General features: G+C 48.8%; 1 protein-coding gene across 3 annotated transcripts in view; it reads left to right on the forward strand.

The window, feature by feature from the left end:
- The window catches only part of ACLY (ATP citrate lyase), a 42688-nt gene that overhangs the window by 21616 nt on the left and 2760 nt on the right, over positions 1-18312 (forward strand). For all 3 annotated transcript variants that reach the window (XM_065910947.1, XM_065910948.1, XM_065910949.1), the window contains 11 exons: positions 226-367; positions 651-819; positions 2493-2597; positions 3490-3686; positions 6698-6779; positions 7263-7373; positions 12461-12588; positions 13162-13255; positions 15120-15274; positions 16569-16719; positions 16918-17061. In XM_065910947.1, coding sequence (XP_065767019.1) covers positions 226-367; positions 651-819; positions 2493-2597; positions 3490-3686; positions 6698-6779; positions 7263-7373; positions 12461-12588; positions 13162-13255; positions 15120-15274; positions 16569-16719; positions 16918-17061 — 1478 coding nt within the window. The remainder of the gene's footprint in view (positions 1-225; positions 368-650; positions 820-2492; positions 2598-3489; positions 3687-6697; positions 6780-7262; positions 7374-12460; positions 12589-13161; positions 13256-15119; positions 15275-16568; positions 16720-16917; positions 17062-18312) is intronic.

An 18312-nucleotide genomic window follows, 5' to 3' on the forward strand; every position in this document is an offset into this window, starting at 1 on the left:
TCTTTGCCAGCCAGGCAGGACTTCTCTGCTCCTTTCTCACTCTCTGCTACCTCTTTGCAGAACAAATCCAGGCGCGTCGTCCCCAGGTTGTCCGAGTTCCATCCTCTTGCCTTCCTTTGCAGTTTTGATGAGTCACTCTCCCTGGACCTGGGGCAAGGAGGGGTCTGGCAGGTAGCCCCTGGGGGTGTGTGTACTGGGTGCACTCGCTGTGTCTCTGCCCACCAGGAAAGAGCGCCACCCTCTTCAGCCGCCACACCAAGGCCATCGTGTGGGGCATGCAGACCCGGGCTGTGCAGGGCATGCTGGACTTTGACTACGTCTGCTCCCGCGACGAGCCCTCGGTAGCCGCCATGGTCTACCCTTTCACGTGAGTCACTCAGGGCAGGGAGGCTGGATGCAACCACCGAGTGGGAGGTCCTCATCGCATCTCCTCTGACAGCAACACAGCTGGGGGGCCTTGGCTTATGCCCCCTTGCTGGGGAGGCATCTACCCATCTCACATGGGGGCGGTTGATGTTTCTGGGGGATCTCTTTCCCATGAACTAAACTCTTTGAAATTTGTGACCCTGCCTTTTTACCTTCGGGGTGAAGCCCCTCCTGAGCCCCGGCAGGTTGACCGTGTCTTCAGCCCTCCTCTGCCTTTCTCACAGCGGGGACCACAAACAGAAGTTTTACTGGGGTCATAAGGAGATCCTGATCCCCGTCTTCAAGAACATGGCTGATGCCATGAAGAAGCACCCGGAGGTGGACGTGTTGATCAACTTCGCCTCTCTGCGCTCAGCCTACGACAGCACCATGGAGACCATGAATTACGCTCAGGTAGCTCACTGCGCCCTGGGGGCAGGAGGCCGGGGGAGTCCTGAATGGTGTTCACCTGGGACAAAGGCCTTGGGACTCAGGACTGGCCAGCGATTTGGGTGAAAGTGGTGGGAGACTTGATCTTCAGGAGGCGAGGTGGTCACTAAGGGTAGGTGGCTGCTTACCTGGGCTGGCAGAGTCCAGGATCATCTGTACCCACCAGGTGCTGTCTGTGCTGAGACTGGTTTTGAAAACAGGATCAAAAGCATTATTTTTATTGTAAGATTGTTACACATTTGTTGTGGGGGGGGGGCGAGGAATGCTGGTAAGTAAGAAGAGGAAAAATATCTCCAGAAACATGGTTGCTGACTTGGTGTACATCCTTATCCATACCTTTCTCTGGATTTGAACAAATGGAATAACATATCTATTTTATAATCCATCTCTGTCAGTGACGCTTTCCACATCAGTATTTACCAGCAACATCATTTTTGCTTTTTCAAGTCTAGTGATGAGCATATAGCCTTCATTGCTTCCCACGTGAATATCTAAAAGTCGCACCACTGCACCAGAATGTGCAGCTTTGAAAGCCTTTGATCCATCCTGCTTGCCGACACTGTTGATATTGTTCAGTTGCCAAGTTGTGTCCAACTCTTTGTGACTCCATGGACTACAGCATGCCAGGCCTCCCTGGCCAACACTGAATGCTTGGATTTAAAGAACATATATACTTGACAGAATGATAAGCATTCTATTTAATTTGCATATCTTTGATTATTAACTGAAATGAGCTTTTGAAAATATGTGTTGGCCATTTGCATTCTGTGATGTGGCCTCCCTTCTATTTTTTTCTATTGAGGTGTTTATCTTTTTATGTTATTGATTTGTAAGAGCTCTTACAGATTAAGATAGTCATTTTTCTGTTCAAAATTATTGTCTGATACAGAACTGACTTGTTTATGGCTAAAGAACATAAACTTGTTTTGATATCTAGATGAAGCAAAAAAAAACCAAACACACCTGTTAAAAATGAGCAGCTTTTCTAATCTGGAGTACAGGTTGGTGAACTACAGCCCAAGGGCCAAACCCAGCCCCCTGCCTGTTGTTGTAAATAAAGTTTTATTGGAATACAGACAAGCTCATTCATTTACACATTGTCCATGGCAGCTTCTATGCTTTGAAGGCAAAATGTACTAGTTATCCCCAGAGACCATATGACCAAGAAACCCTCAAACACTGTCTTACCCTTTATAGAAAAGATTTGTGTGGGATCTTTCTCACTCAACCCCACCTGCTCTGGCTTTTCCCTTAGCCTACTCTCTGGTCCAAGTGTGGAAACAACCTGTTTCTGTCATGCATCTTATTCCTATAGCTGATTTATAATCAGGCAGGTGGACAGGTGGGGCTGAGTCATGTCAGTTTTTGTATGGGCGAGAATATAACAGCTTTGACTACAGCAAGTTTTCTGGAACATTTGCTTCTACTTGGTTACGGACTCACTGTGATGGTAACCAATGGAGAGCAGTTTCAGGTGCCTCTCTTTTGGGAGAGGGTTGGATGACCAGATGCTGGTGGAAAGAAGGAGGTGCATATTGTCATGTTTATACTTGGGAGGGGTCTGGGAGGTGGGTTCAGGAAAGGTTGCTGCCTAGTCGTCTCATGTGGTGAAATGATAACTGTCCCTCGTGCTCTAGATCCGGACCATCGCCATCATAGCCGAAGGCATCCCTGAGGCCCTCACGAGGAAGCTGATCAAGAAGGCAGAGCAGAAGGGAGTGACCATCATTGGACCTGCCACTGTGAGTGTCCCTTCTGCTTCCAGGCTCTCAGAAAGCTCATCGTTGACTCTCTGTCTCCCGTCTAGTTTGAAAAGATTGAGAGAGTATCTGCTGAAAGTTAGTCTGTCCATTGTTTGTTTGTTTTCTTGTTTGTTTTGACTGCTCCCTGTAGCTTGCTAGAACCTACTTCCCCAAAAAGCAATCATAACCAGGCCCCAGCAGTGGAAGCACTGTGTCCTAACCCCTGGACCACCAGGGAATTGCCTGTCCATTTCCAGTTAATTTTTTAAAGGGCTGTCTCCCCAGACCAGATCCCCTTTATAGTTTCAAGGGACTAACAAGCTTTTTTTGTTTTAAGTGTTTGTCCATCCTCATACAACCATAGCATGGTCTCTGATTATTCATTCCTGCAACTGTGAACCAAAGAGAAATCTACCTAGGGGCCTTATTCTTGACACGGTTTCTTCTTGTAACAAAAAATGGCCCTGTGAATGTTTTTTATTGTTGTTTGTTTTTACTTAGTTGTTACACTAAAAATTTGGTTGACGCTAAGATTTTTGAGCTAAGCCAGGGACCTTTTGTCTCAGAGGTGGAGGGTGACCTTGAGCAGAGTACTCGCTTGCATTAGACACCTTTATTGGATGCTGTTGTCCTTTTGGAGCAAAAGAGATTATCTAACCCTGAGTGTGCACATCTGAATCTGCAGTTATAAGCCATGTTGTATACACATGACTCCTTTTTTCTGGGTAATGTCCCTTGAGGGGGAGAGGAATCTTCCTCAGTAGCAAACCACATGTGCAGGTGCCGGCCAGGGTGGGCTGGGTGGGCGATCCTGGGCTCTGTGACTCACAGAGCAGAGCTCTGTGGTCACTCAGCCTGCCCTCCTCCCTGACCGAAGTTTCCACCCTGGCAGGTTGGTGGCATCAAGCCCGGGTGCTTTAAGATCGGGAACACCGGCGGGATGCTGGACAACATCCTGGCCTCCAAGCTGTACCGCCCAGGCAGCGTGGCCTACGTCTCGCGTTCGGGCGGCATGTCCAACGAGCTCAACAATATCATCTCTCGAACCACGGATGGCGTCTATGAGGGTGTGGCCATTGGTGGGGACAGGTGATCTTTTTTAACTGTTTATTTTGTTTTGGGATATAGCCAATGGTGTCTCAAATGGTAAAGAATCTGCCTGCAATGCCAGAGACCTAGGTTCGATCTCTGGTTTGGGAAGCTCCCCTGGGAAAGAGAATGGATATCCACTCCAGTATTCTCACCTGGAGAATTCCATAGACAGAGGAACCTGGCAGGCTACAGTCCATGGGGTCACAAAGAGCTGGACATGACTCAGCAACTAACACTTCCACCTTCATAGCCAGTTAACAATATTGTGATAGTTTCAGGTGAACATTGAAGGAACTCAGCCATACATATTCATGTATCCATTCTCCCCCAAACTCCCCTCCCACCCAGGCCGCCATATAACATTGAGCAGAGTTCATGTGCTATACAGTAGGTCCTTGTTGGTTATCCATTTTAGATATAGATGTGTGTACATGACCATCCCAAACTCCCTAAAGAGGTGTTTCAAAAGATGTGTGGGCTTTGAGGGTAATTCTGTTTGATTTGTGGCCAGAGGAAGGCAGCAGAGGGCAGTGCTTAGCAGGGCCTATTCCGAAATCGGGCCCAAGGGGTTCAAATGCTAGTTTCTGTGTTTGGGGTAGCAGGGTTCGGGGAGGGGGTGGCTGCTACAATCCTGGGGAGGTTACCAACCTTCCCTAGACCTCCATCAACCTTATAGAGCAACTGAGTAGAGTAATATCCCCCACTGGAGGTTTTTGGAGGATTGGTGGTGGTGCTGGTTTAGTCTCTAAGTCATGTCCAACTCTTGTGACCCCATGGACTGTAGCCTGCCAGGCTCCTCTGTCCACGGGGATTCTCCAGGCAAAAATACTGAAGTGGGTTGCCATTTCCTTATCCTGGGTTTGGAGGATTAAATGAGACTAATACAGGGCCTGGTGCTTAGTAAATACTTGGTGTTAACTGTAGTTAATAAGAGTGAAAAGGAGGGGACTTCCCTGGTGGTCCAGTGGTTAGGATTCCAAGCTCCCACTGCCAAGGGCCCAGTTCAATCCCTGGTCTGGGAACTAAAATCCCACAAGCTATGCAGGGCAACCAACTTAAAAAAAGAGGGAAAGAGAAAACTATTCTTTTATTCATTACTGCACTTAACACTTCTGGCCACAAATATGAGAGTAATTTTCAGCGCTAAGCAGTTCTCTGACTCTCTGCAGATACCCCCACTCAGGGTCCTACAGTTCAATTAAATTCTGACATTGTCTATCTGGAAGTAGCATCATAGCATCAGGTCCCACAGGTTCGGGGCTTGGTCCTCTAGAACTCTGCAAACCCCAGCCTCTGGTACTTCTGAGCACTGGCTATAAATCATTGGGGGGTGGGGAGGGGGAAGGGTGGTCCTATGACTCCCTCCTCAGGTTTAATAATTTGCTAGAAGGGCTTGTAGAGCTCAGGAAAAATTTACTTACAGGCTTCCCGGGTTATTACAAAAGTATGTAACTAAGGAGCAACGAGGTGGAAGAAGGTGATAGGTCATGGCGTGGAGAGTGCATGGTGCTTCTGTGCCTTCTCCATTGAACACATTGTACCAGCCTGCCAAGAGTTGCCTCATGAAAACAAAACACACTGCTCTCCACCCCCGTGACTCAGGAAATGACAAAGGTTTTATGCCTGCTGGGTCAGAACCAGTGCCAAAGACCAAATATTAGAACAAAAGATGCTGTTAGTACCCCTGTCACTCAGATAGCGAGGGTTTTCAGAGCTCTGTGCCAGGAACTGGGAGCAGAGACGTGTATATATATATATTTCTTACTATGTTGCAAATCGTGTTCTTATTATTTTTTGTTAGTAGGAACAATAGTAGGTCATCAGTTGAGTAATGTCTTAGAGCAATGCCTGGTACTTGCTGCATGATAAATGTTTGCTGTTACTGTTTACTGTCCTGTCATTACTGCTGCTATTGTTCGGCCTAGAAACCAAAAGCTGTTAAGACTGAGCCACCTTGTCAACCCTGCTGGCCCTCCCAGATCATTCCGAATGGAACACCTGAGTGAGAAGGGACTTTTGCTGAGGTCTCTGGGGAGGTGGTCTTAGGACCCCTAGCCCCCTGGTGCTCCCTGACAAAAGGCTCCAAGTTGACGAGTCTGGGCGGTGCTTCCAGTTATACTGTCCTCTTGGGATTTAAATGCTCCTGAGTGTGTCAAAAGGACCTTGGAGATCTGAAGCCTACTTGGCCTTAAGTCCTTCTGCAAACTCGTGACAGTAGAAAATTAAAATATTTCGGCCTGTACATAGACCTTCTAGCAATAACCTGGGATGCAGCTTGGCACGTGGCATTCATCATCTATTGCTGTGTTTCTTAAAAATCACCCCAAAACAAAGTGACTGCAGTGATAAACGTGTATCCTCATGGTTCCTGTGCTTTAGGATCCAGGGCTTGGTTGGGAGGTTCTGGCAGGTGCAGGGGAGGTCTCTGTTGAGGTGGTCAGATGTGGGCAGGCTGTAGGTGGCTGGCAGGTTGGCCTCTGCCCTGATGTCTGAGAGTCCTTCCCCCAGCCACTGCTCTTGGCTGCCTTCCCCCAAAATGAGTTAGTCAGGGGAGAGTGTTGAATGACCCAAATTCAGGAAGAGAGGCATGAGTTTCCACCTTTTTAAAGGAACTTATGGACATATTTTATTTATTTATTTATTTTGGTCATGCTGAGAAGCACGTGGAATCTTAGCTCCTCAACCAGGGATCACATTTGTGTTCCCTGAAGTGGAAGCACAGAGTCTTAACCACTAGACCTCCAGGGAAGGCCCTGTGGACATATTTTTAAATCACCAGCCACGTGCACCCTCCAGGTGTCTCTTAGTGCCGTATGAACCTCTCTGTGCTTATTAGTTCCTCTTCCTTCCCTTCCCTTGTGTTCCATTTACTACCTCCCCTTCCCCATTATTCCTGAGGCATCTCCGGACCCTCACTGAGCATCCACACCCACAAAAAACTCCAGTGTTCTTAGTACATGTGTGCTTCCCACACCTGTACTCACACCTCACCTCACTGCTCTCACCAGGTACCCTGGCTCAACATTTATGGATCATGTGTTACGTTATCAGGACACTCCAGGAGTCAAAATGATTGTGGTTCTCGGAGAGGTAAGTTTGTTTTGTTTTGTTAAATTTTTTTTTCTTTTTCTAAAAGTCATGGTGTTTTGGTTTTTAAGAAAGTCATGCATTTTGTTTATGTATAAAACTGAAAGTGACAGGCCCTGGCTGGCCCCAGTCTGTCCCTGGTGGGTAGAGTGGATAGCTGGAGTCAAAGAACCTCTTTGACGTGTGCCCCTGATCAGATCTGGTCCTAAATTATCTCATACCCTTAGATCAGGAAGGGGGAGTTCTAGGAACTCTCCGAGGATACCCATCATCCTTTGAAAATACTTTGTTGCAACTCTCATCTCCATCTTCCAGGCTGTTATTTGACCAAAGCCCCTGTTCCCTCATCTTCAAGTTGGAACTCCAGACACCTGATGACCCAGGCTCCTGCCTGACTCAGGACAGATTTTCCTGCTGCATTGCTGCTCTTGGAGCAACTCAGAATGGGTTCCACTGACTCGGGGGCTTTTTCTTGTTGCCTGGCAGATAGGGGGCACGGAGGAGTATAAGATCTGCCGGGGCATCAAGGAGGGCCGCATCACCAAGCCTGTGGTCTGCTGGTGCATCGGGACCTGTGCCACCATGTTCTCCTCCGAGGTATGGTCGGGACTGGTCCCTGCTGGGCGGGGGGCCCAAAGGAGGGCATCTCTGGGAAACCACGTGGGCATCTTAGGAAGCGGCAAGTTCCATCAATAAGCATTCGTTACCCGCTTGGTTACCACAAGGGCCAGCTGGGCCCCTCCTCTCTAGAAGCTAAAGTCCAGTTGCAAGAGACAAATTCATCTCCAGACTGAGGCCAGAGCAAGTCTTCAAGTCCCTTTTCAGAGTACAAGTAACGTCCTGCCTGGATTGGTTGAGATGGCGTCTAGAGAAGATGAACTGCTCCTTAAGGGATGAGGAATTTCGCTGAGTGAGATGGGGGCCGGGGAGGGAGAGGACATAACCTAGGCTCAGAGCTGGTGAGGGGCTGGTGAGAAGTCCTGTGTGGGGAGGAATTGTAGAGGAAAACCTCTGGATGTATTAGCATGACCTGATACATATGAAAGTGCCTGGGAGCAGAAGTCCAGCCTGTAGTGCATGTTAGATAGCAACGCTCTGAGCTGTCCCACTCCTGCTGGGTGGGACTGGCCAGACCTCAGCCCCTGGAGTCCAGCTTAGAGAATCCTCTGTCTTAAAGAAGGCCCACCGGCTAATGATGAAACCAAGGAAAGTTCGTCAGTAGCTGAGTGTCAGACCTTGACCTCTGCTGTGTGTTTATAAAATAAAAATTAGTCATTAAGGCTTCCTGCAGCAGCGATAATTCCTATACTTAAACCCTCAGTCCTTGGACTTCCCTGGTGGTCCAGTGGTTCAGAATCTACGCTGCCACTGCAGGAGACACAGGTTCCATCCTTAGATGGGGAACTAAGATCCCACATGCTGTGAGGTGTGGCCACCCTCGGTTCTTCCTTCCAGTAAGCCTGTCACACTATCCTTTCCCTTAGGTTGACTGCCTTTCTCCTTCAGATTCCTGTTACCTCCAAATAGCACTATTTGTCTGGTTGTAAAATGTACCTCTCCTGTGAACTAGCAGCTCCATTTCTGCTAATTTACTTGGTGGATGTGTGTGCAGAACTGTCTAGAAGTATGTGTACCTGGAGGATACTTGCTGCCATGTGGTGATGGCGAGACATGGAAACAGCCCAAACACTGGTTGGGAGGGAACCGTGTTGTGTCCTCACGGCACAACCAGGTCATAGAAAACCGAGCAGGAGAAGAACAAGGTGGATCTTGAGATGTCGACGTAGAAAGGGGTCAAGTCATGTGGGATCTAAGAACGTGCTGCTGCTGCTGCTAAGTCGCTTCAGTCGTGTCCGACTCTGTGCGACCCCATAGACGGCAGCCCACCAGGCTCCCCCATCCCTGGGATTCTCCAGGCAAGAATACTGGAGTAGGTTGCCATTTCCTTCTCCAGTGCTAAGAACGTGCAAGATGTGGCAAATGCAACCATAGGATCTAGTTTGTTTAACTGTGAACTGTATGTGTGTATCTTTTTTCCAAATAAGTGAAAGGGGAGGGAGTGGGTCATGGATCCTGGCCATCCTCCAGGGCTGAGCTCCACTTCCACAAGCCTTAGAGTTAGCTCCTGATGGATCTGTATGACTGGGGCGAGTCGTTTCGCCTCTCTGTACCTCATTTTCCTGAGCTGTAGAAAGGAGATGATTCTGAGGGACTTCCCTGCTGGCCCAGTGGCTAAGACTCCATACTTCCACCGCAGGGGGCGATAGGTTCGATACCTGATCGGGGAACTAAGATCCCACATGCTGCCTGATGCAACCATAAAAAAGAGGGGGTGGGGGGGGGGTGATTCGGGATTGCTGTGTGGCTTCGATAGGAAGGTAATTGTACGGTGTGGCACATACAGGTCTTAGCAAATACTGGTTTCTAGTCTTCAACACACCTGTTCCATGAAGCTGTTCCTTAGTCTGTTTCTTCATGGCTGCTCTCCATTCCACTACAACAGCTGAAAATAGTTCCTCCCACCCCTCCAGGCTTTCTCTTAACCAGCTCTACTTTGCAGCAGCCCCCAGCCTGCCAAGGACCCCTCCAAGAGGAGGAGGACCCTGCTCATTTCTGGCCAGGTGCTCATCCTCACCCTGAGTAGGGCAGGTCCTTGAAGTATTTTGCTTTTTGGGGGGGAGGGGGTTAAGAATAATTATTTTTGGCTGTGCTGGGTTTTCATTACTGAATGGGCTTTTTCTCTAGTGGCGATGTGTGGGCTTCTCGTTGCGGTGGCTTCTCTTGTTGCGGAGCACAGGCTCGAGGGTGCAAGGGCTTCAGTAGTTGCAGCATGTGAGCTCAGTAGTGGTGTTTCCTGGGCTCTAGAACATAGGCTTAATAGTTGTGACTTGGTTGCTCCTCGGCATGTGGGATCTTCTCGGATCAGGAATGGAACCCATGTCTCCTGCAATGACAGGTGGATTCTTTACCCCTGAGCCGCCTGGGAAGCCCTCAAGGTGTTTTGTTTTTGCTTTTTATTCATTTTTTTAAAAAATGTTCTTTATGTAGTTTCAAGAATACACGGACATAGAGTAGTACCATGATGGTCCAGCTAATAAGTGTTTTTTGATTTCTTGAGCAGGTCTCATGACCTTGCAGAGCTCTCTGCCCCATAGAGGAGGTGAGATAGGTACACAGCACAATATCCTCGGTTCTGTGCCTCGGGAAAATGGAACTGAGAAGCGGGAGGTGGGACTTCCCTGGTGGTACAGTGGATAGGAATCCGCCTGCCAATGCAGCGCACACGAGTTCGATCCCTGATCAGGAAAGATTCCTCACGTTGCAGAGCAACGAAGTCACAGATGCTGAGCCTGTGCTCTAGAGCCCGTGCTCCTCAAAAGAGAAGCCGTGGCCGTGAGAAGCCTGTGCATCTCAACCAGAGAGTAGCCCCCACTTGTCACAGCTAGAGAAAGCCCACACAAAGCAACACAAGACCCAGGGCAGCCAAAAATAAATTAAAACGTAACAGTTATATTAAAAAAAAAAAAAAAACAAAACCGGGAGTAGAGTCCCAAACGCTGGTCCTACAGCTGCTGCTGCTGCCGCCTATTCACTCAGTCATGTCTGACTCTGTGTGACCCCATGGACTGTAGCCCACCAGGCTCCTCTGTCCATGGGATTCTGCAGGCAAGAATACTGGAGTGGGTTGCTATGCCCTCCTCCAGGGGATCTTGCCGATCGAGGGATTGAACCCGGGTCTCCTGCATTGCAGGCGGACTCTTAACTGCTGAGCCATCAGAGTCCTGTAGTGATGGTCCTCAACACAAAACAAAACAAAAACCAATGAAAAGGAAGCTTCTATAAATTCTGAACATACTCAGATTCCATTATCTCCCTTTTAAAAGCTTTAACTCTGAGAAATCTGAGTTAAACTTGCTTAACCTCTTTAAGTCCAATGTTCGTTGAGTTTATGAGTCTCTTTTTCCTTCGCACTCCATCTACCCACGCAGAGTAAGTTCTGTACAGAAGGCCCTGGGAGCTTGTTTGAAGCGTGTGTTTTCAAGCCTTGCTAACCAGAGAGTGGGTCTGGTTTACCTTTTTAACACTTCAGCTCTGGGACTTCCCTGGTAGTCCCAGTGGTTAAGACTTTGCACTCCCAATGCAGGGCTTGTGGGTTTGATCCCTGGTCAGGGAACTAAGACCCACATGCCATGCAGCACAGCCAAAAATAAATAAAATAATGATAAAAAAACAAAACTTAAAACCCATTTCAGCCCCCTTTTGTTATATGTCGGAGTGAGAGGCCACATTCATTGTCTGGTTTAAATGCTGCCACATACCACCTGTGTGACCTTGGCAAGTTACTCTCGCTCTTTGCTTCCTCTTCCTTGTTGAGAGGAAACAGTTGTAGGTACTAAATAATGACATTTGTAAAGCTTTCAGATAAGTGCCTGGATGCAGTGTTATTTTGGACTTCCCTTGTAGCTCAGTGTTTAAAGAGTCTGACTGCAATGCAGGACACTTGGGTTTGATCCCTGGGTTGGGAAGATCCCCTGGAGAAGGAAATGGCAACCCATGCCGGTATTCTCTCCTGGAGAATCCCATGGACAGAGGAGCCTGGCAGGCTACAGTCTATGGGGTCGCAAGAGTCCCCGAGTGCAACACGACTGAGCAACTAAGCATACACATGCATATGAAGTGTTAGTTAAACAGGGAAGATATTATAACACCTGCCCTGATAAGAGTTTTGTACCACATTTCATTAAGTTAATCTCTTTTCCTTGTTGCTTAATCAGAGATACAGTTAACCACATAGCTCTTCTGATTGATTTTTTCTTCCTTCTCTCTCCCCATAACCAGTCCCCTACCCCATATTCCATTGGGTTTATAGTTTAATCTTAAGCAATAGCTGATTAGCTCCCTGTGATTGTTGCTATGTGGGAATAGAGGCCAAATGGTGCAAAATGTGGCTTTTTTTTTTTTTTTTTAAAGTGGAAATTTGGATTTTTGCAGGAAATCTTCTGGGGTTCTGTTTTGTTTAGTAAGGGTACATACTTCATTCAAAGTGTGCACAGGACAGTCAGATCACACCTATGAGCTCCGCTTAGCTAAGCTTGGCAGTTTGTAACTTCTCACAGTTGCCCCAAACTGACTGCTATTCTCTGTCTCCTCATCTCCATCCTTGCCCAGTAAGTGTCCCCATGGGAAGCCAGAGGAAGGTGTTTGTGGAGTTGGGCACCAGGCTCATGTCTTGTCTCTGGTGCCCCAGGTGTGTGACCCTGAGCAAGCTCTGGAACTTCTCAATGCCTCAGATTCTCATCTGTGCCTGAGAGTCAGCCATCACACCTACTCAGTGAGCCTTCTGGGGGCCTGAGTGATTCACGTAGAGCAAGGGTCCCCAACCTCCAGGATCTGATGCCTGATGAGCTGAGGTGGAGCTGATGTAATAATAATGGAAATAAAATGCACAGTAAACGTAATGTGCTTGAATCATTCCCGAGACTATCACACCGCCCTCCCCCCCACCCCGGTCTGTGAGAAAATTGTCTTCCATGAAACTGGCCCCTGGTGCCAGGAAGGTTGGGGACCGCTGACATAGAGCGTTGAGTGGGATCTGGCCTGTAATCAGTGCCAACATCCTCAGGGGCCTTCTCTCTCTCAGCGGATTGACCGGCCTGCTAAAGCTGTTCTCCTTTGCATTCCAGGTCCAGTTCGGCCATGCTGGAGCTTGTGCCAACCAGGCTTCCGAAACTGCAGTTGCCAAGAACCAGGCCTTGAAGGAGGCCGGAGTGTTTGTACCCCGGAGCTTCGATGAGCTTGGAGAAATCATCCAGTAAGTGGACGTGGGGAGGGTGGCATCTCCTTGCCCCTTTCCCAGTCCCTCGCCAGGGCAGCAGCCTTGCCTAAATACAGGTGTCCGATATGCCGGGTCTCTCTCAGGTGTCTAAGGCAGCTCTTCAGATGGTCCAGAATCTTTCCTTTTTGGCTTTCCTTTTTTCTAGCTTGTTTCTAAAAGCAGCAGTTACAGGCTGTTCAGACTGGGGTTAAAACATTCAGTTTCTGAGCCTACCTACTTGGTGGGCTATGAATGGGAGACAAGCGTAGGAACATTCATCCATTCCATAAGCTGTTTCTTCCCGTTCCTCCCCTCTGGCCTTCCTTGGCCTCCAGACTCAGCCTTCTCTAAGGTCCCATTCAGAGGCAGTGGGGCGGGTCTTGGCTAGAACCTGTTTTCATTTAGTTCTTGGGAATCCACCTGGTAAGGGTAAGCTGCTGACAGGGCAGGGGGATACGGGGCTGGAAAACTGGGGTTAGATGGAAGAGCATTCGAGAGATGCCCTAGAAGAGCCCAGAAGAATGAGATCCACGTGGATGTCTGTTCTCCTTCGCTTCCCCTGCCTCCCAGGTCCGTGTACGAGGATCTCGTGGCCAGAGGAGTCATTGTACCTGCTCAGGAGGTGCCGCCCCCCACGGTTCCCATGGACTACTCTTGGGCCCGGGTAGGTACCCCGAGTGTCCCTGACCGTGTGTGTGGCCGAGGTATGCTGGAGCTTGTGAGCTGGCCCCTTCTGACCAGCCAGAGAAGCATGCAAGGCCTAGGAGGGCAAGGGCAGTGTGTATCTCCCACAATGGTATGGCCTGACCTGGAAATGGGGGCTGGGAACAGACAATGTCCTCTAGAGCCATCTGCACCTGCTAAGAGATTTCAGGCTACTTGTCTAAGGCAGGGACATAGATATAGAGCGGATTCTCTTACCTACAAGATTTCTTAAAAATGCATTTTTAAAAGACCAATAACCCATTAGAACAATGGGTAGGAGATGTTCTTTCAACGTGAAAAGATGCCCAGCTTCACTCCTTATAAAAGAAACCAAAGTAGAAACTGTGATATCAGTTATCTCCTACAGGTCAGCAAAGACCAAAAAAAAAAAAAACATTCTCTGATATATTGTTTGTGTGGGTTTGAGGAGGCTGGAGGGGCTTCCATAGTGGCTCAGCGGTAAAGAATCCGCCTGCAATGCAGGAGCCACAGGGGACGTGGGTTCAATCCCTGAGTCAGGAAGATCCCCTGGAGGAGGGCATTGCAACCCACTCCAGTGTTCTTGCCTGGAGAATCCCATGGAAAGAGGAACCTGGCGGGCTACAGTCCATAGGGTCGCAAAGAGTTGAACACGACTAAAGTGACTTAGCACACATGATGAGGCTGGTACATTGATTCATTGGTGGTGGGAGTAGCGTTGGCATAACCTCTCTGAAAGGCACTTGGGTAATGTCAATCCAGTGTAACAGTGCTCATATCGTATGACTCAGCAATTCCTTGTCTGGAAAGCTCCTTGAAGGAAATGCTTGCATATACACATATGTTCAAGAATATTTTTTGAGCTGATGGTCATTGGTGGAGGAATGGCCGACATGTGGGATTATCATGAGGGGATACTCTACAGCAGTTAAAAGGAATAAATTAGATCTAGGTATATGCTGACATGCATAGCGCTCAGATTCATTGAGTAAATAGTGCATTGTAGAACAGTGTTTCTATTATGAGTATGAAAAATGTAGGAATGCAAAATGACATCTGTTCTCCATGTATCTATGTGTGTAAATAAAATCAGAGAAAGAAAGGTCCAGAAAAGTGTTCACTAAACTAACAGACACAAAATCAGAAAACCAGGGTGGGTGGGGTGGAGGTCAAAGGCAACATGACTTTATCTGTTCTAGTGTAGATTTCTTCAAAGGACAGTGTGTTCCTGTTGCTTCTGTAATTAAAATATAATTAAAGGCATTTCTTAAGTTCAGAAGGGATAACTAAAGAAATGGGCTTGGACAGAGTTAGCTGATGCTACCCCACCTTGTGCCCCAACTCTGAAAACAGAAGATTCAGGATCTCAGTGCCCTCCCCTTGGAAAAGGACGTGTTGAGGGGCTTCTCCCACTTCCCCAGACACGTGTGCCTCATTACACTTTGCTGGGGGAGTGGGAGCTATGTGTTGAGTATTTAAAAATTGTCCCTTTGGAGTCATTCTTCTATTTGTTAGCCAGGTGACCTGGGGCTGGTTACTCTGCTGTGAGGTTAAAAGGAACCTCTGGATGCCAACAGCTAAGTGTCCTGCCTGAGTCCACAAACATTCAGTAAACACAAGGAACAGCCCAGGCTGAGTGGGCTGGAGCGATTGCTCCTATTTTCTTGCCCCAAGTGATCAAATCAAAGGGCTTTGCGCTTCCTTCTCAGGAGAACTTTGAGAGTTGTTGCTTGGCTGCCAGTATTTAAGACCTGGGACACTGGCTCCAGGCAGACAGTGGGGACATTCCGGGAGAATCTCCAATCACCACATCCCTGCTTGTCTCTGCCCTCATCTCTGCTCAGGAGCTGGGCTTGATCCGCAAACCTGCCTCGTTCATGACCAGCATCTGTGATGAGCGAGGACAGGAGCTCATCTACGCAGGCATGCCCATCACCGAGGTCTTCAAGGAGGAGATGGGCATTGGCGGGGTCCTCGGCCTCCTCTGGTTCCAGAAAAGGTGAGGCGTGGAGGGCAGAAGAGGGTAGGGCCTTGTGATTCAGTGTTCATTTTCCTCCCCTGCCAAGGGAGTGGGAGTGGGCAACTTTGGGGAACACGTCCAGGGCCAAGCTTTCTGGCCACAGATCAATGGAAAGGTCAGAGGAAAGCAATACAGGTTGTTCCTAAGTCTGCAAGGGATGGAAAGGCCAGCCTGAACCAAGAGAAGGAGAAAGCAGTGACCTCATCAAGGATCTTGGATCAAGGATCTTTCCCTTGGGAACTTTTAAAGAAATGGGCCAGAGTTGAATGTAGACCTGTTGAGAGAAAGGTCAGGGTTAGCACAGAAAGTCTGGATGCATCTAATGGCTTAAAGAGGCTTAAAGGCCTGGTGGAGTTGCTCATCAGGCAGAAAGTACCTTGTGTGTCCTCTAAATTTGTGTCTCATTCGCTTACATGGGGGGAAAAATCGGTTTTCTCTGCAACTCCCAAGCTCAGCCCTCTCATGGGACCGACAGCTGGGCAAGGAGGCCGATGAGTACGTGGTCACAGAGATCTGCCTTGGAGTGGTCCTGGGCAGGAAGCCAGTTGGAAATCTTGGTGTGTGTCCTGCTCTCATCTCCAAGAGATGGGTCTGGGTCCTGCCTTGAGCTCTTCCTGGGAAAAGTTTAAGGCTTGTAACACTCGACAGGCCTCACTGTATGTGCTCTTGTGTGCCCACAGCTCCAGACTTTGGGGGGGATTTTGTTTATTTTGTTGGTTTTCTTTTTGTTTTTTTATTGTGCTACACACTTTGCGGGATCTTAATTCCCCAACCTGGGATGGAACCTGCCCAAGCAGTGAAAGTGTGGAGTCCTAACCACTGGACCACCAAGGAACTCCCCAGACTTTGTTCTTAATCATCAGTGGGAGGTTGATCACTGTGCACTGTGAAAGGGACCAGGGCTCTCACCTCCTCTCTGCCTGGCACGTGGAGAGTAGTAACTGCAAACACAGGTCACATCCTATCGCAGCAGCTCAGCTGAAAAAAACTGCCTAAAGAAGAGGTTTCAAGCCCTGCTTGCTAAGCTCAATTTTAAAAGCAGTATTTGTTATCAGCAACATCCAAAGCCACTCAGGGATCCAAAAGTTCTGCCTTGGAGTTGTAAGATAGTGTTAGACCTGGATTGGGAGATTGTTGCCCTTCTAGAGTTTGAGTGACTTGTTCAAGGAGATGGGAAACAGGAGGACCATGGCCTCGTCAGTGTCTCTCCTGTTCAGCCCCTTGCCTTTGTTCCAGGTCTCATGTCCCCTCTCCTGTCCTTGCCCTCCTCCAGGTTGCCCAAGTACTCCTGCCAGTTCATTGAGATGTGCCTGATGGTGACGGCTGATCATGGGCCTGCCGTCTCTGGGGCTCATAACACCATCATCTGCGCTCGGGCAGGCAAGGACCTGGTCTCCAGCCTCACCTCGGGACTGCTCACCATCGTGAGTATTGTCATCCTAGGAGGTGAACAGCGGGGACACCCACCTTTGGCATCATGCCACTTGGCTGCATTGCAGTCCTAGAGGGAGCCGTGGAGTGTGAGACCCTGTGCTGGGGGCCCTTGAGGGGAACCCTGGATTAGCCAGAGAAGCCGAAGGAGATTGACAGCTTGGGGTGACATGGGCTGGCTCCTCCCACAGGGCGACCGGTTTGGGGGTGCCCTGGATGCAGCAGCCAAGATGTTCAGCAAGGCCTTTGACAGCGGCATCATCCCCATGGAGTTTGTGAACAAGATGAAGAAGGAAGGAAAGCTTATCATGGGCATTGGTCACCGAGTGAAGTCGGTGAGTTATGCTTCTCCTTCAGGCACTGGGTCAACAGGGTGTGGGGCACAGCTGGGCTCTCGGCTCCCAGCAGGCATAGCTTTGCTGACAGATGCCAACACTGAGCAATTCTCTTTCCCATTATAAAACAGATTGCCCATGAACAGCTTCTGTCATGTTCAGTTGTGGTGTGAAAATGTGATGAACTGGGACCTTGGTAACTTTAGCTTCCCAGGTGACTCAAAATGTAAACATCCTAAAAGTTTATAAATTTATGTACCTTCGCAAGTTAGTCTGCATTTATTTTTGCTAGACATATGTAGTGTAGTAACCTAGCCTTCTTAACTAAACTGAAATTAATATCTTAGTCACCTAAGAGTCACCTGGGAAGCTAAAGTTACCAAGGTCAGGGTTAAGGGGACATATGTCACTAGATAATGCTGCGGACTGGGGTAACAACTCAAAAAATCTCAGTGGCTCCTGGGGCCGAGTCATGTTTAGAAATCAAAGGGAACAAGAGAAGACGTGGCAGCTGCTTGGAGCCCCACAGGGACAGTTCAGGGTCCATGGCTCCACCACTCCAGAAACCTCAGGGAGTTAGTCACTCTGCTGGCCTAAGTGGGGTGTATGACTCGGATTAATTCAAGAGGATCCTGCGTTCATCCCAGCATCCCCATGCTGGGCCAGTGCAGGCTAAGTCCAGAGGTGGCTGGATGGAAGAGACTGAACCGGAGACTGGTTTCTGCTGAGGGACATTCCGTCTGGGCCAGCTACCCCCAGCTCCCGTGCAGATGGTGCACGCACAGCACAGGGCACCTTGCCTGGCTCACGTCATGCCTGCGCGGCCATGCCCAGCCTTTGGGTGCCTTCCTTCCTGGAGTCCATCCTGGCCTTGTGTGTCTTGGCCAAGGGAAGAGGTCACTGTGGTATTGGGACTTGGCACCCAGGCCGTCTCACTCCCCTGCTGATGGGACTGCCTGGCGTGGGTCTCTGAACCGAGAGTTCATCTACACTCATTGCAGGTCCAGAGGGTTTCTTAGAATTTCAGGGGTACTTTGCTGCCCCACTGCTAACATGCGCTTACTTAGTTGAATACTAAGAACTTTGTAGAACTTGGTTACATCTTGACTAGGTTGCTGATGCGCAGTGTGGCTAGTGGCTAGAACCTCAGACTTCCCGTTGGAAGGTGCGTGCTGCTTTTGGGGTTTTTTTTGGTTTGTTGTTTGGTTTGTTTTTTGGCTGTGCTGCTCGGCCTGAGATTTTCGTTCCCCA

This window comes from Muntiacus reevesi, chromosome 18 (assembly GCF_963930625.1).
Source record: "Muntiacus reevesi chromosome 18, mMunRee1.1, whole genome shotgun sequence".
Classification (NCBI taxonomy): Eukaryota; Metazoa; Chordata; class Mammalia; order Artiodactyla; family Cervidae; genus Muntiacus; species Muntiacus reevesi.